This window comes from Sapajus apella, unplaced genomic scaffold (genome assembly GCF_009761245.1).
Source record: "Sapajus apella isolate SASKATOON/1434 unplaced genomic scaffold, GSC_monkey_1.0 scaffold11, whole genome shotgun sequence".
NCBI classification, from domain to species: domain Eukaryota; kingdom Metazoa; phylum Chordata; class Mammalia; order Primates; family Cebidae; genus Sapajus; species Sapajus apella.
The window spans coordinates 8971708-8996445 of record NW_022436951.1 but is presented as its reverse complement, the minus strand read 5'-3'; the positions used below and the strand labels follow the sequence as shown (position 1 = coordinate 8996445).

General features: G+C 36.5%; 1 protein-coding gene across 2 annotated transcripts in view; it reads left to right on the top strand.

The window, feature by feature from the left end:
• Positions 1 to 24312, top strand: part of TARS1 (threonyl-tRNA synthetase 1) — a 48630-nt gene extending 24318 nt beyond the window's left edge. For both annotated transcript variants that reach the window (XM_032279009.1, XM_032279008.1), the window contains exons 2-19: positions 1586 to 1666; positions 5044 to 5234; positions 9071 to 9194; positions 10732 to 10853; positions 11366 to 11483; positions 11815 to 11879; positions 11962 to 12040; positions 13029 to 13175; positions 14365 to 14463; positions 15448 to 15614; positions 16886 to 17048; positions 17141 to 17278; positions 17650 to 17727; positions 17892 to 17992; positions 18087 to 18191; positions 19737 to 19809; positions 22534 to 22648; positions 23555 to 24312. In XM_032279009.1, the coding sequence (XP_032134900.1) occupies positions 5083 to 5234; positions 9071 to 9194; positions 10732 to 10853; positions 11366 to 11483; positions 11815 to 11879; positions 11962 to 12040; positions 13029 to 13175; positions 14365 to 14463; positions 15448 to 15614; positions 16886 to 17048; positions 17141 to 17278; positions 17650 to 17727; positions 17892 to 17992; positions 18087 to 18191; positions 19737 to 19809; positions 22534 to 22648; positions 23555 to 23703 (1995 nt within the window). In that variant the 5' untranslated portion in view covers positions 1586 to 1666; positions 5044 to 5082 and the 3' untranslated portion in view covers positions 23704 to 24312. The remainder of the gene's footprint in view (positions 1 to 1585; positions 1667 to 5043; positions 5235 to 9070; positions 9195 to 10731; positions 10854 to 11365; positions 11484 to 11814; positions 11880 to 11961; positions 12041 to 13028; positions 13176 to 14364; positions 14464 to 15447; positions 15615 to 16885; positions 17049 to 17140; positions 17279 to 17649; positions 17728 to 17891; positions 17993 to 18086; positions 18192 to 19736; positions 19810 to 22533; positions 22649 to 23554) is intronic.
• Positions 24313 to 24738: the final 426 nt, after the last annotated feature.

The window sequence follows — 24738 nt, the reverse complement described above, 5'->3', positions numbered from 1 at the left end:
TATTTTATTCACTTTCCATTTTAAACCTGCACAGACCTACAATTAATTTTTATTTTTACCCAGTATACTTGACCAGTTAAATCACTTCTACAGTATAACAAGGGATTTATCGAATCTAAATGAACCTTTAAAGTTTACTAAATCCAGACTCCTGGAGTAGGGGGGATTTTGGTTCAGCATGAAATTAGGGATCATATTTCAAAATTTATTTTTTTAATTATACAAGTAACATGTTTTATAGGATTTAAAAGACAATGTAAGTTAAGAAAACATCCATCAACTGATTAATGGATAAGTAAACAATGGAATATTATTTGATAATTAAAAGGTACACTGACAATAATGATACATGTTACAACCTGATGATCAAATAATTATTATTCTAACTAGAAGAAGCCTGTCACAAAAGACCACATAATGTGTGATTCTCTTTATATGAAATTCTATGGCAAATCCATAGAAACAGAAACTAGATTAATGGTTGTTAGGGTCTGGAGATGAAGGCAACAGGGAGTGAACTGCTAATGGGTACAAGGTTTCTTTTTGAGGGTGATGAAAATACTCTCAAATTGATGGTGGTGATACTTGCACAACTGTGAATACCTAAAAACCATTGAATTATATACTTCACATGGATAACTTGTGTGGTGTATGAATTGTCTCTTAATAAAACTTAAAAAATCTAAAGGTCACAAACATGCAAACTAAATAAAATCCTCCCTCCTTTACATTCCTGGTACAGGATTTATTACTTTAAAACTTTCTGTGACTTCACTTGCTTCTCATTAAAGTCTCTATTCCTTATGGTAACTTTTAGTTCTTGCTTTTGTCAGCCTTAGTCTGTCTTACCTTGCATAACTTTCTAAAGCAATCCTTCATTAATCAACCTGGTTTAATTATTTTTCCTCTCTTCTTAAATTTTAACATTTCTAACAACAAGCTTATGTGACACACAGGACGCGTTGCCTCTATTCTCAGAATCCACCTGTTGAAGTGCATTCCATCCTTTAAAGTCCTTCCATTAGTCCCAGCTTATTTGACATCTAATCCTGGCACTACTGCTGTGTTGTTTTCTCCAGGAGTTTCTCACACTTGTATGCCCTAGTTTCCCTGGAGAGACTAGGTTTACACATATTAGAGATTGGGTCTTACGTTTGCTTCTTCCATGGCTTTTGGTAGCACTGGTGGAATTGATAGGTACACTTTGCATTCACTTTTTTTTTTTTTTCCTCCTGGAAATATGCTTACTGAATCAACTACATGTTGCCTTTTGGCTATATGTTTAGTACGTGGTCCAAGTAAACCTGAAGCAGAGTCATGGGAATAGTTAAAGTAAAATAAATGAAATTTGAGGAGTTAAACATTGTTAGTAACTTCTTTCTACTTTTTAAATACTTGTGTTTATTGTAAGTTGTTAACCTGTCTTTGCTGGTGATGAAATTGTTCAGTCTTTCAAAATCAGATTTCCATTTTTTAAAAATTAAATAACAAATGCTAAAATAACATTATCAGGACTTTTCCTGGGGCATTACAGGGTGGGGGTGTCACATTAGATTAAAACATAAAACTTTTTTTGCTTATTTAGATTGGTGCTGATGAGGAGAAGCGAAAGGAAGGAGGCAAGAAGAAGAACAAAGAAGGATCTGGAGATGGAGGTCGAGCTGAGGTAAAAGTTATCATCGCAGAGGGCTCTGTTATCAAAGGTTGGCAAATTGCAGGAAACTTTCTCAGACTTTCCAAATATGTAAGGTTTCTAATTGTTTACATGATGTAAGATGGTACTGGTTGGGAAAATCAGGAAGAAGAATTAGGTAAGGGTAACCTGAGAGGGGAAGAAAAGACTTTCAGTTGTTTGTTACTGCAAAAGAAAGCAACTGGATTATGATTACATAAGATGGTCTGATTGTGGGGTTGAATATAAAAATCAGAGAACAAAAGTTGAAGAGGAGACTGGTAATTATTCATTTGCCAGATGTGATGCTAGCCCTCTGATCATTTCATTAAATGAGATGTTAGGGAATAAAGATTTGGGCTTACACTGAATACAATGGAAGCCAAAGAAAGTCAGTGTTTTGACCTGCTTCTTGCCCTTTCCATCTGGACCTGCCCTGGGGTTGGCTTCTAAGCCAGGACAAATCCCCTTAAGGCCTCTCAAGTCTGGAGAAAATGCTTTCACTTCCCTAGGCTCACTCTGAAAGGAACTGGCATATCAAAAGTCAGCCCTGAATCAACGTGGTTCCTGAGTATTTTGCTTTTGGAGGCAGTTAAGCTTGCCTTTCTACTTTATTTTTACTGCTGTGAACTGTGCTTCACTTTTTGCTTTAGTCATTACAGCTGTTTTATTGGAGACTCTCTAGAAAGGAAGGAAGAAGCATAAAGGAACAGCCGTTTTAGAAGTAGCACAATAAGCTGGCTTTTAAGAGCCACTTTTACAAAGTTGCAATTGCTAAGTTTATAGTGCCGTCATTTATTTTGGGATACGTCATTTATTTTAGGGTACGTTTATAGGTGGTCAAGTGTAGTGTTGCTTAGAGCCCTACCTAACCATTTCTCTTACGTTTGATCACTGTCCCGAACAGTGTAATTGTGAAGAAAATTGTTGATTGTGAATTTTAAAATTTGCAAGCAAATGGAAAAATGCTTATGTTCCCTAACTTCTTTTTTATACTTTCAATACAAACATATTATACATGCTGTTCCATCACAGCTTGAGAATTGGCCTGGAAATAAGACAAAGAGTATAATTAGAGGACTCTTCTGAACAGAGAATTTTGAGTGGGACATGTGATTATTTATGTTTAACGATTGGTCTGGAAAAAAGAGTTTACGGTGAACTGTCCAAGACCTTGGCCTTCCCCTTCAAGGACAACATGCAGGTTTTATTCATCTCTGCAATCACAGAGCCTGCCACAGAGAGTATCTGCTGAATGAATGTTGAAGAAATTTTGACACTAAATTCTAATTAGGACATGCCAAGTGGCTATGATGATAAAATGCAGTTAAGATACAGAGAGTAGTGCAGTTGGGTAGGATTATAATGATGCTTTCAAGTGGATAGAACCAGGTACTGTACTTTAGTCTGAGGGGTTCAGATTATGGTTGTATAATGACAGGCTCTGAGCTTTTAGTTAATTCCTGGGTTCTTCACCATTGAAGGTTATGGACCATTGTGATAATTTGATGAAAAGCTCCCAAAGAGCAACAAAAAGACTAAAGAAAGGGAGGGACTGCTGTGGGTGGGAATTATAAAGATATTAGGGCCTAGTACGATGGTGGGGGCCAACCACTTGAGACTGAGTGGGTAGATCACTGGAGCCCAGGAGTTTGGGGCTGAAATACGCTGTGATTTTTGCCTGTGAATAATCACTGTACTCTAGCCAGCCTAAGCAACATAGTGAGACCCTGTCGTTAAAAAAGACTGGAAAGGAGGAGGGAGGGAAGGAATTAATTAGGGACTTCCATTTCAAAAAACATGACTGAAATAAATTTTGTGTGAGTGGCATAAAAGATAATACTACCTCACATAGGGAATTTATTCTGACATGTTTGAACAGGATGAAATATAAATACATATTTATTTTAATGTCATGGCTTTTTTTTTCTTTTTTTGCTATTATATGTAGAAAAATGTTGTTAACCTTTAAGATTAAGATAGTGGATAATCATTACCATCAGAAACCTCTGTACCCAAGCTTGGCAGACCATGAATCTTTTTCATTTGATGTTATTTTCTGTTATCTCCAGTCAGTTTTGTTTTGTTTTGTTTTATTTGAGACAGGGTCTCACTCTGTTGCCTAGGCTGGAGTGCAGTGGTGTAATCTCAGCTCACTGCAACCTCCACCTCTCAGGTTGAAGCGATGCTTACGCCTCAGCCCCACAAGCAGCTGGGACTACAGGTGTGTGCCACCACACCCAGCTAATTTTTGTATTTTTAGTAGAGAGAGGGTTTTGCCATGTTGGCCAGGCTGGTCTCAAACTCCTGGCCTCAAGTGATCCACCTGACTTGGCCTCCCTAAGTGCTGAGATTATAGGCATGAGCCACCGTGCCCGGCCCTAGTCAGTTTCTTAAGGATGAGATATTAGCTTGTACTCCTTTCATGTTGTGGTATGTTGATATATATGGGGATGTTTTGGTAGCATTTTATCAACATTGAACAAATGTTAAAATCTGTGTTGCAATAAGTCATTTTATATCTGATAAATAGAAATTTATTGAAGATAGAAAGTCATGGCAAAATTGAGCAATTTCCTCTTCACTTTTGTATGTAGTGTTAATGTTGATGTTATCTAAAGATTATAAATGCTGTAGATGTTAGAAGTTTGACTGTTTTGTTACCACAGATTCACTGCCTTTTTGGAATGTTCCATAGATTACAGAGTCTCTGACAGTGAAGGAAGTCAGCTCTTTGATTGCTGTCTCTTTTTTTTTTTCTTAGCCAAACCTTAGGAAACCTAAGTGGGTGTTTTATATAAAATATTTCTGTTAATTTTATCTACAATAGAAAGTAGTAGTGTGCTGTTTTATTTTATTTACTAATTAAATACTCCAAGGTGATCATGGCATCTTTGAATTCAGTAAATACTTCCCTTGAAAGGGATACCTTAAGTCAAATAAATTTGTGATTGGTTGTGAGTGGACATATAGGCTGACCAGCTGCACAGACCATCACCTGGACATGACTGAAACAAAATGGAAAAGCCAGTTTATTGTTTATATTTCCAGTATTGTTTATAGCTCTATGTGTAAAATAATTTAGTTAGAAAAGATACTAAGAAAGCATCTTAAAAGAGAAAAGACCACTTGCTGTAAATAGTAGCTAAATAGTAATTGTCAATTCAGCATAAGAATGGGGCACTTAACTCCTTCTTTTACCTTCATTTAGGACCAAATTGAGGTAATGCCTGGTGATTTTAGCAGTGTGTTTTTTACCACAATGAATCAATAGTTGTGGATTTCTGTGTTGTTTTTATTATTTCTTTCCCATTTCTAAATAGGAAAGCAATATTTACTGATTATTTATTTCCTCATTTATTGTCTTGCAGTTGAATCCTTGGCCTGAGTATATTTACACACGTCTTGAGATGTACAATATACTAAAAGCAGAACATGATTCTATTCTGGCAGAAAAGGCAGAAAAAGATAGCAAGCCAATTAAAGTCACTTTGCCTGATGGTAAACAGGTTGATGCGGAATCTTGGAAAACTACACCATATCAAATTGCCTGTGGAATTAGGTATAAGCTACACTCATCATGACCTTCTATAGTTTGTGACCTAACTAAACTTCCTTTTATCGTCCTGCCATGTTTTATTCTTATAATATTTTTTATGTTACTGTTCAGTGTTTTTAATCTGTTGAATTTGGCCTACTTGAGGTTTTTTAAAAATCGAAATGATACAGAACTTTGTAGTCAAAATTCAAAGTTAATTTCTGAAAGAGTTCATTTTGGTCTTATTATCTTATGGGACATTTTATATTATTAGTCTTACTTTGATTATAAATGTTACAAAACCAGATAGACAGTGTTTACTTATTTTTACTTAAATGTCTTGGTTTTGAAGTTAAAAATGAAGCTAGATACTCTCACATGGAAAGGTTGAGAAACTTTATCTGACACATGAAAAAAATGTACTATTTTTATAAATTCAGTGACGGACTATACCTAGTCTTAAAACTTTTATTGGGGTAGGAAGAAGTTATCTCAACTAACTGAGAATTAGATGCATATTTTGTAATAGGGGAGAAGCTTTCTTAATCTGATATGATTGGGATCAGTAATTGGTCATTTTAACAAAATGATAGTTGGTACAACATAAATAATTATATATATGTCTTAAACCAGGTGTTGGCAAACTGTGGTCATAAGCTGTTTGTGTATGTCCTGAAAGCCAAAAATAAAAATGATTTTTAAATAGTTGGAAAATATAAAACAACTAAGAATATGCAACAGAGACCATGTTTGGCCTGCATTGTGTGAAATATTTGTGTGGCCTGTTACAGAAAAAGCTTGCCAATCTTGATTTTAAACACTTCATTTTAAAATATGTAAATATATATCTATTTACTAACTTTATATACATATATAAAATAGTGAATCTATATGGCAAGGTTTTGGGGGATAGTGAGTGCTAGTTAGAATCCTTACATTATCTTAACACATTTGAGAAGCAATCGGAGTGCACAATCCTTCCAGATTTTCACATAGTTGTAGAGTCACACCAAACTAGACAATATTTTTGTTTGTGTGACTTGGATTTATCAAGCCTTCTCAAACACGCAACTTGGTTTTCATAGAAATCGTAATTCCCTCATTGTATTATTTTATATTTATATTTTTTAAAGTTTATTCATAATCGTTATATATTGAATTGAACCATTTGAAATCACCATATGAATTGTCATATGGTTGATTATCATCAATTTTGTATTGTTGAACCAAACACGTAAAATAACAAGCACAGAAACAGTTTGGGGAACCTATGTGGCTGATTCTTGGTAAGCCTATTGTACAACTAGTAGAAGCAGAACCAGTTAAGCCTGTGAGCCATGGCCCTCTACTGTACCACAGACATTGGTTAGTACTTTTTACAAAGTGAATGGAGTGTTTCAGTTCATTTGACAAGTGCTTCTACCTATAACTTCTACCATACGCCAAAGGAAGTAAAAAAGTTGGAATACCATGCAGGTTTCTATGTGAGAGCATAGAGAACTGGATAGACCTTTAAGTATCAGTTCAACTTTTCATTTTGGAGATAATTTTGAAGGTCAGGTTGATTTAGAGATTCTTCTGTTGTCACACAATGAGATTGTAGCCATGTCATTAAAATTTAGGCTTCTGTTAGTCTGGGAATTTTTTTCTCTACCGTCTACAATGTTGATCTAGATTACATTGTATTTATCAAGTCTCTAGTTGAAAAATATTTTTTGAGAACTATAAAATTATAAGTTGAATTACATAGCCAGATGCAGTGGCTCACACCTGTAATCCCTGCACTTTGGGAGGCTGAGGCAGGTGGATCACCTGAGGTCAGGAGTTCGAGACCAGCCTGGCCAACATGGTGAAATCCCATCTCTACTAAAAATACAGAAATTAGCTGGGCCTGGTGGTGCACGCTTGTAGTCCCAACTACTTGGAGGCTGAGTTGGGAGGATAGCTTGAACGGGGGAGGTGAAGGTTACAGTGAGCCAAGATTGAGCCACTGTACTCCAGCCTCGGTGACAGCAAGACTCGTCTCGAAAAAAAGAAGTTGAATTACATAAAACATTGATGGGCTTTAGCTCTAGAGTTAAGTCACTGGTCTGCACTGAGAATATTTGATGAAATTTTTACAGAAGTCCAGAATAACTTTTTATTTTGTGAAAATATAGCAGTCTCTTTAAAGTTTCAGATAATTTGTGGTGTATGTGAAATGGAAGGAAAAGAAAACACACGTTTCATTTGCATCAAAGGTTTTTCTAAGTTTTGTTTTGTTACACATCTTATAGATTATTTTACCCTTCTTTGAAAAATTGAAATGATCCAGTATGGTCCATGTGTAATCTGCATTTTCAAAGTAACTCTAAGAATCTTGGGACTCCATTTTGGATCATAAGATAAAAGTCAGGTTCTTCCCAAAGAATGTAGGGAATCAGTCACTTTTTGATCAGTTATTTAAGCTCCTGTAAACCATTTTACACTAATATGATAAAATACATTTCTCTGCCAAATTCATGTTATGTTTTGTGAAATGCATATATTTATTGTATTGGTTCCATTTGATCTCAGGAGGAAAGAAAACATTGTCTATAACCTATGGTAAAGTCAGTAGGAACATTGAAAATAGAAAGGAGTTTGTTTACCTTCTGTTCATTTTTCTCTCCTGATCCTTACATAGGAAAAGTTGTATACATTTGGTTGTAAACCTCACAAAAAGAACCACCAACACAGTACGCCTAGCTAGTTTGAAGCATTCTAGTGGTAGATTTCTTTGAGATTTACAATGTAAAGGGTGTATAGTTTTTCTTCACAGTGTGGAGTGTTGCCTACCTTTGTTGAGATGCCCAGACTATTATAGACCATTATTTCTCTAGTTATGCATTCAGATATACAATGTGGCTCATCTCACTCAACTCTGCTCTAGTCACACAGCTTCCTGAACAATCCTTTCTTCACTTGCATCCCTGCTTGCATCTGTGGCCATTCGCTTATCTAGAATGCCATCGCCTCCCCTTTTCTTCCCATGAGTGCTTGCAGCCTTTCCAGATGACTCTGACCTGGGCTGCTTTTCTCTCCTCAGAACTTCTGTGGCTTTACACTCTGTGTGGTCTGATATTTCATCACTTGAAGACACTTAATGTTTGATCCTGTATATTTGGTGTCTAAATAATATTTTTAACCATATTATGAAAAGTTACTAGTCTTTCATTTTACCTCTGTATTTATTATAAATACTATCATCTTAGTCATTTGCAGAATTCTGGGGTTAGCATTGTCTGTCAAAGAAAGTTATCTGGTATACATTTTAGGAAGAGGAGCAGAGAAGTTATTTAGTAGGTCTCTTTTTTTTGTTTTTCTTTGGAATCTCAATAGCTTAGCTTTGTAGAAAGAGAAAGGTGGGTGTATTAAGAGAAAGCTGGGTGTAGTGACTTGTGCCTGTTGTCCCAGCTACTCGGGAGGCTGATGTTGGAGGATTGCTTGAGGCCAGGAGGCCAACCTGGGCAACAAAGCAAGACCCTGTCTCTAAAAAATGAAAAAAACAAAAACACGTATTTGGAGAAATTATTAATCAGACCATTGGAAATTTATCATGCTTATTTATCAGAGCTGCCATATCTGCTTAAAAAGAGGCACTAAATGTCAAATGATAGTGTTCTGCATTTTTAGGATCTTCCAGTTACATTCTTAGGTACATTTTTGGAGTTTGTTGTTTTTTCATTTTATTTCAGAAAAATAGAGATACATCAATATAAAAAATCAATATGTAATAAAAATGTGTTTATTTTCTTGTTTTCAAATTAAGTGTTGTGCTACAAGAGATTATTTTTTAGATTATTGTGTGTTTATGTATGTGTGGACTTTTTTTTTTTAAGTCAAGGCCTGGCTGACAACACCGTTATTGCTAAAGTAAATAATGCCGTGTGGGACCTGGACCGCCCTCTGGAAGAAGATTGTACGCTGGCACTTCTCAAGTTTGAGGATGAGGAAGCTCAGGCAGTAAGTTGCTGATTTAGTATTCATTGAATTTTAGGGCACTGTTTCACATTTGCAGTCTTTTCCAGCTCAGTATTGCTGCGATTGGGTAGCTAACATTTATTGTTGTCTCATTGTCATATTTGAAATCTTCATTTTGTCCTTCATTTAGGGAACATAATAAAAGTGCTTGCCTTAGAAAATTAAGAGGTAAATCTGAATAAGTCTTTTCACTACTAAGACACTTCAGTGGGGAAAATGTTTTGGGAATTTTATTAAGCATTGATTAAGGAAGTAAAAATCATTTTCTAAATTATGAACACTTTATTTTATATTTTATTGTATTTTGTTTTATGTTAAGATGGAGTCTCGCTCTGTCACCCAGACTGGAGTGCAGTGGCATAATCTTGGCTCACTGCAGCCTCCACCTTCCAGGTTCAAGTAATTCTTCAGCCTCAGCCTCCTGAGTAACTGGGATTATAGGAGTGTGCTACCATACCCAGCTAATTTTTGTATTTTTAGTAGAGACAGGGTTTCACCATGTTGGCCAGGCTGGTCTTGAACACCTGACTTCAAGTGATCTGCACATCTTAGCTTCCCAAAGTTCTGGGATTATAGGTGTGAGCCACTGTGCCTGGCCTCTAAACTATGAATACTTTAGCTAGATATGTACATTTGACAAATAAATTTGAACCTTACTTCAAGGTACTCCCTTGATTAAACAATTTCTGTATTTTTTTTCTCATCTTAAGATGCAAATCTGCTAGGTAGCACTATAAAAATCAACCTGCATTTAATGCCAAGATTTTATTTCTCCGTGGCTATGTATCATATAAGGGAAGACAAAGTATTTTGTTTTAGTTCTGATTGTTCACTTATGTATGTGGGTCAGTGGTTTTCAAATGTATTTTGGAGTCCACAAGCTTCTTATGAGAATTTTTTAATGTCACTTTGGTACCTTAATAATAAATCTTGAAAACATTGCTTTGGGTGTATTCTGACTCATCCCAGTGATTACTGTAAAACCAAGTACTGCCATTTGATTTCAGTGTACAGATGTGTGTCCTTGTGTTTTGTCATTGTGTTGTGGGGTCAGGTTGTACCACCTTTGTTTTGGGCCAGTAACAACATATAATTTCTAAGTGATGTTCCATACCCAGCTGAAGGCCAGGTCACAGTGTCTGAGACATGGTGCTGTGAGCACATTGACTCAAAAGAACCTGGGCCATTGCAGTCAATGAGACAGTCACATTTTGAGTAGCAATTGTTTTCAGAGAACAAAGTCAATGCCATTTAATTAATGATGCCAAGTTTAGTTTAATTTGTTTGAAAACAGCTAAACCAGATGATTTCCAAAATAAAAATACACTTTAGTAATTGGAAGCCTTTTGAATTAGTTTGGCTATGGATAGAAACACAGTAGTTTATAGATTTAGAAATATAGATTTTTATATATTGGGTTTACTTGTAATAAATATTTTTTGTCTCTTTCAGACAACCACATTAATTCACAGCTTATATGCCAATACTCAGACCATGCCACTTTTCTTTAAATTTTCAGGTGTATTGGCACTCTAGTGCTCACATAATGGGTGAAGCCATGGAAAGAGTCTATGGTGGATGTTTATGTTATGGTCCGCCAATAGAAAATGGATTCTATTATGACATGTACCTCGAAGAAGGGTAAGCTATCAACTAGATAAAGAAAAATGAAGTAAATGACTATGAGTCCCTAAATTATTTTTAGTGTTCTCAGTAAACAAGGAATGATATGGAGCTCACTGCTTCTTAGTCATCAGGCATCCCCATTATCAGTACTTGAAGTGTTGCAATTTTCTTGAAGTTATGGAGGATTTAATGAGATCTCTGTTCTAGATTGAATGGAGGTAGAGTCCTAAGGTATTCTAGGAAATTCGAGGAGACTGATCCTCCCCACTCCTTTAAAACCTGGTGATAGAGTTGCAGGAAGGGGGTCACTAGTGAGAAAAGTCTCCATGGATGACCAAGGTAGAAACCACTGAAAATATAAAATGTAAAAATTACTTAGGAATTTTTTTTTTTTTTTTTTTTTTTAGAATTTAGTCTAATTTTTTAAAAACCCTTCAAGTATTCAAAATACTTTTTCCAAATAAACATTTTTCTAAACCATGGTGTGATCGAATGGAATAAAAAGATTATACTTTCTTCTCCCTCAGGGGCGTGTCTAGCAATGATTTCTCTTCTCTGGAGGCTTTATGTAAGAAAATCATTAAAGAAAAGCAAGCTTTTGAAAGACTGGAAGTTAAGAAAGAAACTTTACTGGCAATGTTTAAGGTAAATTGAATCACAGTGTCTGCCTCCACTGTTATATCATTTATTTATGGTAGTTGAAGTGCCACCACTGGGGTTCAGTGTAACCACTGGGGTTCAGTGTACTAAGTTGAAGCCTATTTGGTTCTTTAGAAAAATTTATGTGTCTTTATTTATTTATTTTTAATCTCATTTTTTTCCTAGCAAACCATTCCAACATGTTTTTAAAGCATTCAGTGTCAACATTTATATTCATATAGTGCTTTGTTGAGATATACTTTGAGTTATGTTTTAGCTATAGTACTTAGAGGTAAAAATTAAAGGACAGTTTTTTAAAAATATTTCCTGTTTTCAGTACAACAAGTTCAAATGTCGGATATTGAATGAAAAGGTGAATACTCCAACTACCACAGTCTATAGGTGAGAATATTACATATCATTAGATGTATCTGGTGTGTATGTCAGTTTGTCTTTGTTAATATTCCTTTCATTTTATCTTTAGGTGTGGCCCTTTGATAGATCTCTGCCGGGGTCCTCATGTCAGACACACAGGCAAAATTAAGGCTTTAAAAATACACAAAGTAAGCAATGTAACTTTAAAGATTATGTGAATGTATCTGTCTAGAGTAGATATCTGTTTAAACTTTCACTGATTTCTCTTTATCATTTTCTGTTGCACATGAAAGGATGATATTTTCTCAGGCTATCTATTAGCTGGGAGCTGTATGCCATCAGGTTTTTATAATTGAAATTCCCTCAAGGAGTGACTGGCCAGAGCAAGCACAGGGGGTGGAGGTTTTACAGAATCATACAGCATGGGCCATCCTGGCTCTGAAAGCTCTGAGACTGACTGTAGGAGTATGTGCTTTTGCCCTTTATATGTCTAAATTAATCAATCCCCAAGTTGTTCTTTTTATAAAACCCAGTCAGTTTTATACTAGTTCATAAACATTTTATGGAGGTTATTAAAATGCACTTTAAATCAAGAGAATAATTGAGTCATTTCAAGATTTTTTTTATTGGTTCATTTCTATTTCTGCTCAATCATTTTGGGAGAAATGCCTTTGCAGGCAAAGCAATGTTTGTGGAATTGTGGTTGATTGAGTATTGAGGGGTGGGCAGTTTTAGGGGTGTTGCCCCAAACTGGGTCTCACTCCGTTGCCCCAAAAAGACAGAGTGGAGGACCACTTGAGCCTGGGAAATGGAGGTTACAGTGAGCGGAGATCTGTACTCTAGGCTCAAGTGGTCCTCCCACGTGAGCCTCCTGAGTAGCAGGGACCATAGGGGCACACCACCATGCCTGGCTAATTTTCCTTTTTTTGTAAAGAACAGGGTATCCCTGTGTTGCCCAGGCTGGTTTCGAACTCCTGGGCTCAAGCAATCCTCCCGCCTCAGCTTCACAAAGTATTGGGATTATTGAGGGAGGGGCATTTTCAAGGGAAGAAAACAGCCAACTTTGTGCTGCAGAATGAGTAACTACTCTAACAAGGCCTCAGAGCAATTGGGAGTTAAAATAAATGAGATGTTTATAAATTTGAATGTTGTTTCATGGTTAATCCTTGTTTTCAGAATTCCTCCACATACTGGGAAGGCAAAGCAGATATGGAGACTCTCCAGAGAATTTATGGCATTTCATTCCCAGATCCTAAAATGTTGAAAGAGTGGGAGAAGTTCCAAGAGGAAGCTAAAAACCGGGATCATAGGAAAATTGGCAGGGTATGTTCAACAACAGTGATGCGTCTAGACTGAGTTATCTTCAGTTTCATTTGAAGTTTGAAATTTAGCTGTATGAAGTACTAGGAATTTTGTTTTGAAGCGATAATGTAGCTTTTTAGTAACTGGTGCTACGTCCTGTACGAGCTGTAAATACTTACTGATTGTCCACATTATCGGCCTGGAGCGTGTTCAATACCGTTAAAAAATGCATTTGAACTACTTTTATTGAGAACAAATGCTGATTTGAGCTACAGTTTTTTCATAAAAGAAGTATATAGCTTCTCGTAGAGCTGGGAGATCTAGATAATTGTTTCCTAGACTTCGGAAACAATTTAGTCTCACTGACTCATTTAAAATATGGAAACAGAGTCCCACAAAGGATAACCTGCTTGTTGCCCAAGGTTGTCACACATGGATTCTATGCTGTCATTTCCTCTACCCATTATCTCTTTTACTCCTGAATGTCCTCTGAACTGGAGGTTGGGCTCAATAAAACATTTCTCTTTAAAATAGTCACTCTGTGCCTGAGGTCTGTGGCTTTTAAGTTATTAAGCTTGAGCTGGAGATATCAGCCACTCCCTTGTACCCCTGACTACCTGATAGTCCAGCTATGAGGCAGCCAGCAATGATTGGCGGGCCCTTCCCTGGGACTTTTGGGCATTTGGTTGGTGTGGGGGGTATGTTGGGCAAGAAGGTAGGAGGGTATGTTTCTTTAACCATGACTCAAAGTCAGCCCACTTTACCATCATCTATTTCATTATCAGGGTATTTTTCCCAGTCTCCTTCCTGACCCTCCTAATAAGAAAAAAAAAAAAAAAAAAAAGAATGAAAATGAAAAAAACATCTAGATCTTGGAGCTTTAAGGAATTAAGAACCATAAGAGGTACTGCAGTGGATAGTAAGAGAACTGAGGGATCCTTACTCCCTGTTACTGTTGGGGAAACTTGATTGGATTGAGGAATGTAACAGGAAGGGCATGTGTTACACATCTGCCAAATTGTAAATCAGCTGCAGTTCTGTACCACCAGAAACACTGATGTGGTTTCTTTGATTCAGGATTGGCACTGATTGAAATGTGGCACATCATGACCATATTCTGAGCTCCAGAACACTGAAATGTATGTGTATATATATACATACACATATACATGACATACATAAACATTTTTTTTGCTTTTCTTTTACCCAGGACCAAGAACTATATTTCTTTCATGAACTTAGCCCTGGAAGTTGCTTTTTTCTGCCGAAGGGAGCCTACATTTATAATGCCCTTATTGATTTCATTAGGGTAAGTCATATTTACTGCTTTCTTTTTTAGATTTAGGATATATGATCATTTTTGTTAAATAAGGATCTACTAAAAGGAAAGATAATGTGTATTTGAGAAGAAATACATAAAACGATAAGTAAAAGTAGAAGTCTGTGGTCTCATAAATCATTTCTAGTAGGTGATTTTGCCCATATACATAGAAGCTGGTGAGCTTGAAGGGGGATCTGTGGTCCTTGATATAGGAGTCCTCTTTGACTTTGATCATTCATTTGTATTTTTTTGAAAAAACAGTTTGTATGTTGCTTTTTTTCTTCGTAAATTATGAAATGTTTCAAATACAAGTTTACAGAGAACAGTATAACCACTATCTTGTGTACTTACTACCCAAATTTTACAAATACTGACGTTGAGCTATATTTGCTTGAGATTTTTTTGTTTACGATGTTTAAAAGCCTATCTTTAGGACCCCTTTCTGATGCATATATCTCCATATACTGGTATATTATATATATCCTTATGCTGTCATCTCATATACCAGTTTTGAAGTTGGCATGGATTCTTTTTGTCCATGTTATTTACATCTAGCCTATGTATTTGTACCCTTAAATTATTTATGTATTTATGTGTTACATACAGGAAGCCTCACTGGTATCAGACTGCACTGTGATTTATTTTTAGACATACAAATCCAGCATATTTTCGCTTGTTACATATTATTTTGTTATATAACTACCACAGTGCACTCATCCCTGTATCGATGGATGCTAATTTAGAATTGTCCCTTATTATCAGCCATGCTGTGGTAGCATCGCTTTCATAACCCTCCTTATGTGCATGTGCTGAGAGTTTTGTCTTTGGTATGTACTTAGAAATCGGATTTCTGAATCATGGCATGTGTGCACATTTTTCATGAGAGTATAAAATTGCTCTTTCAGTTTTTATTCCCACTTGAAGGGTAAGCCTTTATCTGCCTACACATGTGTTTTGTTTATTTTCTATCAGAGCGAATATAGGAAAAGAGGATTCCAGGAGGTAGTCACCCCAAACATCTACAATAGCCGACTCTGGATGACCTCGGGCCACTGGCAGCACTACAGCGAGAACATGTTCTCCTTTGAGGTGGAGAAAGAACAGTTTGCTCTGAAACCTATGAACTGCCCAGGACACTGGTATTTGGCAGCTTTGAATTCCTGTTAAAGATTTTCACAGGCCACAATTCATCCTGGGTTCTGTCTCCTTTAACAACATTTTCATTAAAAATAAATTATGTGTCAGAAGAGCATTTAAATGCAACATCATTGTTGTATTATATCTTCTGTACCTGATTAGATCCCCAGATCTTTTTTTTTTTTTAAAGAGACAGGTCTCCCGATGGGAGTGCTGGTTTGCAATCATAGCTCACTGCAGCTGGGACTGCAGTCATATGCCAACATGCCCAGCTAACTTTTTAATTTTTGTTTCTGTAGCGATAAGATATTGCCACATTGCTCAGCCTGGTCTCAAACTCCTGATCTCAAGCTCTCCTCCCACCTTGGCTTCCCAAAGCACTGGGATTACAGGCACAAGCCACCATGCCAGGCTAGAGCTCCAGATCTATGGGCATTCAGTAATGATACTGGGATTATAGCAGTGAGCAAGGCAGAACATAAAGATGGAATATGGGGGTGTAACAAATGATCTAATGTGGTTTTTTGTTATTGTTTTTTAAAGAAACTTGTTCTGTCAAAACCTACTACTAATAACTCAGCATTCTTGGAAAATGTTGCTTGTTGTGAGGCTGCTCTGCTTTTTGTCTTTGAAAGCTGGGTGAAGAGCAGCTTAAGGGAAGACACGGAAAGCTGTGGATAAAGGTAGCTCAGTGTCCACAGCTCCTACTAACAGGCCTGTAGGGCACAGGAGCTGAGAGAGGAATCTTCGTGAAGAAGCTGTATGATAGGCCATGGAACCAACCAAGTTCACTCTTAATTTTCCCAGATTCTTCAGTTTCTGAAGTACCGTCAGACTAACAAGGAAGCTGGAGCAATTTTGAGACTGACAAGAGAGCAAATCAAACTTTAGTTTCCAGTGTTATAAACAATTTTGTATGTAGCTTTTTTTTCCTCTTTTTATTTTTGCAATATTTTTTTTGTTACATTTGATCCTATTAGAGGACTCTTAATAGCAGGCTTCAAATTAATGAAATATGGGTCACAAGGATTTGACTCCAGGCTTACTGGAATATATTTTTTATTCTTAGCTATGGTTTGTTAAATTATAATTAATTTATTGTTTTATTCATGCAAGTGCTTTTATTGCTGTATGAAGCCCAGAATTTGAGAAATGTTGCCTGGATGGACAACTAGAATCAGTGGCTTTTTGAAAACCTTTCATGTAATTAAATAAAACATTACAGAAACGTTTTTATTCTTAAGTGTCTGTGGACTTTTCTTTTTCTCTTCAGCCTTATGTTTGATCATCGGCCAAGGTCCTGGCGAGAGCTGCCTCTGCGGCTAGCTGATTTTGGGGTACTTCATAGGAATGAGCTGTCTGGGGCACTCACAGGACTCACCCGGGTACGAAGATTCCAGCAGGATGATGCTCACATATTCTGTGCCATGGAGCAGGTATGAGACCCTGTGGAATAAAATACTTTGAAAGAAGTGTCAAGAAAGTCAAGGAAAATAACTACTGTTTCTTTTTTTAAAAAAAATTAAAGATTGAAGATGAAATAAAAGGTTGTTTGGATTTTCTACGTACGGTGTATAGCGTATTTGGATTTTCTTTTAAACTGAACCTTTCTACTCGCCCGGAAAAATTCCTTGGAGATACTGAAGTATGGAATCAAGCTGAGAAAGTAAGTGGTGTTTTTCAGCATGCTTTTGAATATTGTTTGAAATTGGCTTGTTCCAAGATGTAAGAAAGCCAAGCCTCTCTAAATGGATAAAAGCAAAAGGAAGTTGGAAATGGTTCCTAGGTTTGAGTAAGCTAGTTTTTTCCTTTGTGATTATGTATTTTAGAAATGGTTGAATGTTTTAATGGCTTTTTTCAGTTATCAAGCTATAAGCTTTAAAAAGGGGTTGGTTTGAGCATATGTTCACATAGACAAAATTCTAAAGCAGAGAATATTGATCTATGAGTAATTACTGTATTTTTAGTCTCAAATTGGGCTGGAAGAAGAGATATTGCAGATGAAAAAAAGTAAAAATAATTTTGCTTTATCCTCAGCAACTTGAAAACAGTCTGAATGAATTTGGTGAAAAGTGGGAGTTAAATTCTGGAGACGGAGCTTTCTATGGTCCAAAGGTGAGCACTAAAGTATATTTGGGTTATGGGATTTTCATTTGTGGATGAAGAAGATATGACTTTGAAAAAAGTTGGAAAAAAGATAAACCAGTCCTAATCCAACTGTTGAGCTCCACTTTAGTATCACTGGCATATTTTATAATAACCCAGCCTTTGCTTCTTAGATTGACATACAGATTAAAGATGCGATTGGGCGGTACCACCAGTGTGCAACCATCCAGCTGGATTTTCAGCTGCCCATCAGATTTAATCTTACTTTTGTAAGGTGAGTTTCTGGTGTCTGCTCTGAATATGGTCCTCCAAGGATACATAAAGGAAAATATATGTAACAAGACAAAACAAATTCTTTTTCTTTATAGCCATGATGGTGATGATAAGAAAAGGCCAGTGATTGTTCATCGAGCCATCTTGGGGTCAGTGGAAAGAATGATTGCTATCCTCACAGAAAACTATGGGGGCAAATGGTAATTTTTATCATTGTTTTGTTTTTGTCTGATTAATATAAATTGGCTACAAGAAATGTCTACTTTTCCATTTAATTATCAAGGGTGAATGATTCCGATCAGTTGCTTCTAACTAATGACAAGTGTTCGTTAAAAAGTAAGGAACCACAATCTAAACACAAACTTTTTAGCATTAAAAACTCTTGTTAATAGTAATTACTTTAATTCCAGAACTTGATTTGTTTGAATGTTGTGTAATACTTTCTAATTAGGACTTACTTTCTGTGAAAAGTATACTTACTGCTTTGGTTTCTTTTCTAGTGACTTTGTTTTGAGATTTAGACGGCTTTGCTGGTTTTACATAGATAAATGAGTAGGCTTATGACTTTCTTCGTTCAGCCTTGCTAATCATAACAAGCAAGTATTTTGACACCTTTCAAAAGCCAAGCGTGTTTTAAAACAGATGCCAAACCAGTCATCATTTTATGACTAGTTTCTATGAGGCTAAGTTTTTGTTGGCAAGATACATGACCACATACCTTTCATCTTATTTCTTAAGCAGTTTTTTCTGGACCCACAATACATTTGAAAGTAGTACAGGGTTATAAAAACATCCATTTGTAGAGGCTGCCATGCTAATCTTAGTGATGTAAAACTTGTATAAAATGATGTAAATTGATTTAATCTTACACGTTACTGTCATTTCAGTTTTATTTGAACTTGGTTAGTTCAGAAATTAGGACAGTTTCTCATGCTAGTCAATGATGTAAGATAATCTCTTTAGAAAAGTCAGATAAAATGTGAGACACATTCTCTACAAGATATTTCAATAATTGAGGGAGTCCTCAGCTAATGCTCTGCTAAACCTGTTGTAGGTGGGGAAAAGTTCATTATTAAGGTAGAATTTAGTGTCTACTTTAGCCTTCTGGCTGATAAACAGAACAACTGAAAATAGAGGAATGACAGGAATATTGGCCTGATGTTTGCAGCATCAGAAGCATTTGATACGTGAATTGCTTCAAAGAGAGAATTGCATATAGGCTTATTTTTAAATAAGTAGTGAAAACCCACATTTTTACCAAGTGCCATAGCTAATTATTATCACTTACAATTTGTTGAATGGTGCAAATGGATTTTGAGTAAACTGAAGGCACGTTATCCCCCATGAAGAATAAGTAATAAAATACTCTTGAACAATTAATCACTACATGCAGTTATTAAACAATTTGTTACTTCCTCTCAACCAATACGTGGTATTTTGTTATGTGCTATATTAAAGTGTGAGGCCTCGTCCTATCCTCAGTTTGCTTTGCTGTCTGCTTAGCAAGACGAATCGTAGTTACAAGCTTTCATTACGTAGGGTTAGTGTTCTTCTCCTGAGTCTCTTTGCCTTAATCTTTATTGGCTAGGTTTTTTTCATTTTGGGGTTTTTTTAAGCCAAGTTTTAAAAGTAGTCCTTACATGTTTCAGGAAAGGATACCAAAGAAGAGTAGATTAAGAAATGTGCTGTCTCTGTTTAGTGAATGTGCCCACATCTACATTGAGTATTTTTATTCTCTTCCAAAGGCCCTTCTGGCTGTCACCTCGCCAGGTAATGGTAGTTCCAGTGGGACCAACCTGTGATGAATATGCCCAAAAGGTAAGCCTTAGATATGAATTTTCTTTCAATTTAATATCTTTTGTTAAGCTTTTCGAATCACATAAGCCCTGTATTCTTGGTGAATCGAGCTGTTGTGATGTAGAGAAATGTTACTATTATTAATCTTTGTTAAGCTTGAATAGATTATATTGCTTCTTTAATGCTTTCTACATGATTCCATAATTGGAAGACATATTTGGATGGTGTTTTATATACACTTTTATATTTTATTGTATTTGTTTTAAGGGTTGGGATCTTTCTCTTGCCTCTGCTGGAGTTCAGTGGTACAGTCATGGCTCACTGTAACCTCAAACTCCTGGGGTCAAGCAATCCTCCCACCTCAGCCTCCCTAGTAGCAGGGACTACAGGCAGCAGGTGCTGTACCCAGTTACACTTGTATATTTTAGTATTTATTATTTTAAAAAACTAAATTAGCAAATGTCAAGTACTTCAGTACGATAGATAAATTCCAGTTCAAAATACAGTTTAAGCTGCTGTTTGACTCAAAGAGTAATTTTGCTTCATTTTAATGTAAGTTTCTTCAGCTATTTGAAACTTTTTTTCAGGTTAGTAGCATAGCAGACCAATGTCTTGCCCCTCCCACCAAAAAACTAACCTACCAACAAATGTATAGCCATTCATAACTTCACTTTAAAGCACAGAACAATCTGTTCTGCCATAGCGAAAATTCCATACTAAGGAATTTCAAATTATTAAAAGTTGATCAGTGAACAGTACTGTAACATCAAAACCATCATGCCTCCAGACCATCAAAATAAACCACACTTAGGTCTTAACTATCCTTAAGAAATAAATGAACTTGAGCGTGGTGATGCATACCTGTAATCCCAGCTACTTGGAAGCTTGAGGCAGGAGGATCTTCGAGGTGCAGGGTGTGATGATTGTGCTTGTGTATAGCCACTGCATTCCAGCCTGAGCAACATAGTGAGACTCCATCTCAGAAAAAATGAACATTAAACTATTCTAATAGGTAAACCATTCAGACTGTTCCTAGTACTGCACACAGTAGTTTTAGTTAAAAATGATGAGAATCAAAGTTCTGTTCCATGGTTGAGAATGCTTTATCTTACTTGCACGTGAAAGCTCACACAGTAGGAAAAAGTTCTGTATTGGTTAGCTGAGTTCTCAACTGGAGACAGCACTGACTTCCCCGCTTCCTTTTGGGGGTAGGGTGGCATTCGGAATAATGTGGTGGTAAGCTTTGTGTTTAGGGGGAGAGAAGACAGGGCAGTACTCCTGATACCTAGTGACTATAGAGGAGCCATGTTAAGTGCCCTATAATTATTAGGCCACTTCCCCAACTGCAGAATTGCCCATCTCACATGCACACACACAACCCATGTTGAGAAAAATGAAAAAACTGGTACTTTATTCTTCAAAGTAGGTACAAGTTGAAGATGTAGACCTATGCTGGCATTCTAAAATTCCATAAGGACGCTTCTGAAATAGGTGTTTTAAAATTTCAACAGGTTAATTGGTTCGTGATCATTATGGCTGAAAAATCTACTAGTTAAAACCTAACGCTTGTGCACAGTATAGGCAAAGTCAATTACATTGTTTCAAAAAGCATCCCTTAAATGGAAATAAACACTTGACATACATAAATAACCCTTAGTTTACACAACTCACATTTGAGAAATGAATGTGTCGTAGATCGTTTAGAATCTTTTTCAGTCAAAAATTGAAAGAAATATTTGGTCACCTAGGTCAACAAGAGAATGCCGGTTTTACCGGTGCTACTTAAGTAGAGTATGATACTATTTCACTTTCAGCTGTACTTAAGGTGTTTCCATGGAAGAATTCATTCTGCTTTCTGACAAGGACTTCCAGAAGCTCTGACCCTTCTTCTTAGGGGTCTGGGTGGAATTGTGGCCACCGTTGGGTGGATTCTCCTAGTGGACACCATAACTTATGTGTCTACAAAAAGAGGATAGGCAGTCACTGCTCACATGGCTTTGCATGAAAACCCAAGGGTGTTGTCTCTGGCAAAGATGAGGAAGGAACTCCAGCTTCTTCCAACTCTCCTGCTCCTCCTTTGCATTAATGGCCGCTGTTAGGAAACAGGTTTCTGCCAGGTGTGGGGTGATTTGAAGGTAAAATGCTGAATTCTCATAGCAGGTTTAATGGAAACATATTTTTTATATTATCGTTAAATTGTTGTAATCTAAATTACTTTAGATTATTAAATCTTTATTATTCCATTTTAAAGTTAAAGGACTAATGCCTATGATAACCTGATAAACTTTCTGATACTCAGAAGTTAAGATTTATTCAGTTGAAGATCATTTCTTTCAGGTGTTGATCACATAGTATTTTTCATATCTGTAATCTAGGTTCATATGAAACAACAGTGAAATTAAAATTGTTCAGTTAGGTCTTTTTGTCATATTAATAATAGGTTATTAGGGTAATGGGAAGTTTAAGCTAATTAATAAAATATAACCTAGTATATTGCTTTGTTGGAAAAGAAGACGAATGACAACATTGTTTACTTGATACACATGACCTGAGGCAATAAAGAGGAACCAGCCTTTTTGAGGGGAAAAAATGGCAGTGAATAATATTATCTGAATAGTTTTGTCAGCTTTAAATTCCTGAAAGTTCATTCAGGAAATCCTGAGCCCTGTGTTCAATAAAATCATGTAAGATCAAAATATAATTCTAATTTTAGATCTGATGAATTCTGTATCTCTGTTGCAATAGGTACGGCAACAATTCCATGATGCTAAATTCATGGCGGACGTTGATCTGGATCCAGGCTGCACATTGAATAAGAAAATTCGAAATGCACAGTTAGCACAGTATAACTTCATTTTAGGTAAGAAAGGAAACTTACAGAGAAAACTTGCCAGACCTCAGGAAAGTCTACTGAAACCTTGAGACAGGCTTAAGTGAATTGTAGTCAAGAATTTATTTAGTTCCTTCCAGTCCTGATTTTTTTTTGATCATATATCTTAATATGTAATAACTATAAAAATAGGCCCATGCCTACATACTGTTTGTTTTGTTTGTTTTTTTTTTTTTTTTTTCACTTAATCACAGATGTGGTGGCTCACGCCTGTAATCCCAGCACTTTGGGAGGCAGAGGCGGATGGATCACGAGGTCAAGAGATCGAGACCATCCTGACCAACATGGTGAAACCCCGCCTCTACTAAAAAAATACGAAAATTAGCTGGTCATGGTGGCGTGCGCCTGTAGTCCCAGCTACTTGGGAGGCTGAGGCAGGAGAGTTGCTTGAACCCGGGAGGCGGAGGTTGCAGTGAGCTGAGATCGCGCCATTGCACTCCAGCCTGGCACCTGGCAACAGAGCAAGACTCTGTCACAAAAAAAAAAAAAAAAAAAAAAAACGGATTTTTTTGAAAAAAATATTTTGGCATTATAACAAGAATGAAGAAGCATTGTTTTAAATACATATGTTTGATTACCTTATGTAGAATTATTTGAAAAAGGGTATTCATGATGTTTAGGGTTTTGTTGCTTTGTTTTTAAGTTTCCTGGATTGACTCACTAAGCACAGTAGTTTTAGATATTGCAAAGAGTTTTTTTTTTTTTTTTTTTTTTTTTTTTAATATTAATATTAATACATGGTCACTTGTAACTTTTAATGTATCTGAAGTTCTAGGGTAGCTTTTGGATCATAGGATCATTTCTTTTCAGATGTTCATTGTGAATCCTTCCATATCTTAAGGTTAAATCTGACAAAGCTTTGTGTGTTTGTTTTAGTTGTTGGTGAAAAAGAGAAAATCAGTGGCACTGTTAATATCCGCACAAGAGACAATAAGGTTCACGGGGAGCGCACCATTTCTGAAACTATCGAGCGACTACAGCAGCTCAAGGAGTCCCGCAGCAAACAGGCAGAAGAAGAATTTTAATGACAAAGATTTGCCCAAGGTGGCTCCATGGAAAACGAGGAGGAGTGTTTCCATTACATTGATTTTGTCCTCTGAAAACATCAATTTATATTGAACTTGGAGGAGTTTGGCAGAGTCCAAATAGGTCAACCTATAGGGGCAACCATTTTTGACCTAGTCAGTTTTTAAACAATGTACATTTGGAGGAGTTAATTAAAAGAGAGCCAGTGAATTGATTTTGCTCATTCCACACCTCATTACTGGAAATGAACATCAGGAATGCTTTAGTGTAATGTGGGAGAACTTTTTTGTAAATTTAATGCAGTTGAAAAAATTTTCAAATTCAATTAAGATGAAAACTAGAATTATGATGTAAAAATTAAAAAAATTTATTCACATGAGTTTCAAGATTGCTCTGTCCCTCACATGTACACATACATGCCTGAGACAGATTATGTGGTTCAGTGTTGCAGTTTTACAGCAAACATAATGCAGGATGCGGGGAGATGGGGTGAGTCTGCAGCATCATCATGCTGTTCTTAAACTGTGAGCTGGGTGCTGGCTTCTCAGAGGATAAACACCTGTGGGAGTGTCATTTTTACTTAATGTTGGATCGACAGCCTTTTCAAATAAAAACCATGGATCTATTATAGAGTAGTTTTGCACAAATTTTTTTTTTTTTTTTTTTTTTTTTTGGGACGGAATTTCGCTCTTGTTACCCAGGCTGGAGTGCAATGGCGCGATCTCGGCTCACTGCAACCTCCGCCTCCTGGGTTCAGGCAATTCTCCTGCCTCAGCCTCCTGAGTAGCTGGGATTACAGGCATGCACCACCATGCCCAGCTAATTTTTTGTAGTTTTTTTTTTAGTAGAGACGGGGTTTCACCATGTTGACCAGGATGGTCTTGATCTCTTGACCTCGTGATCCACCCGCCTCGGCCTCCCAAAGTGCTGGGATTACAGGCTTGAGCCACCGCGCCCGGCCAGTTTTGCACAAATTTTTAAAAGATAAATGAGTTTTCAGAGAAATATCTGTTTATGGCAGACTTCTTAGCCAT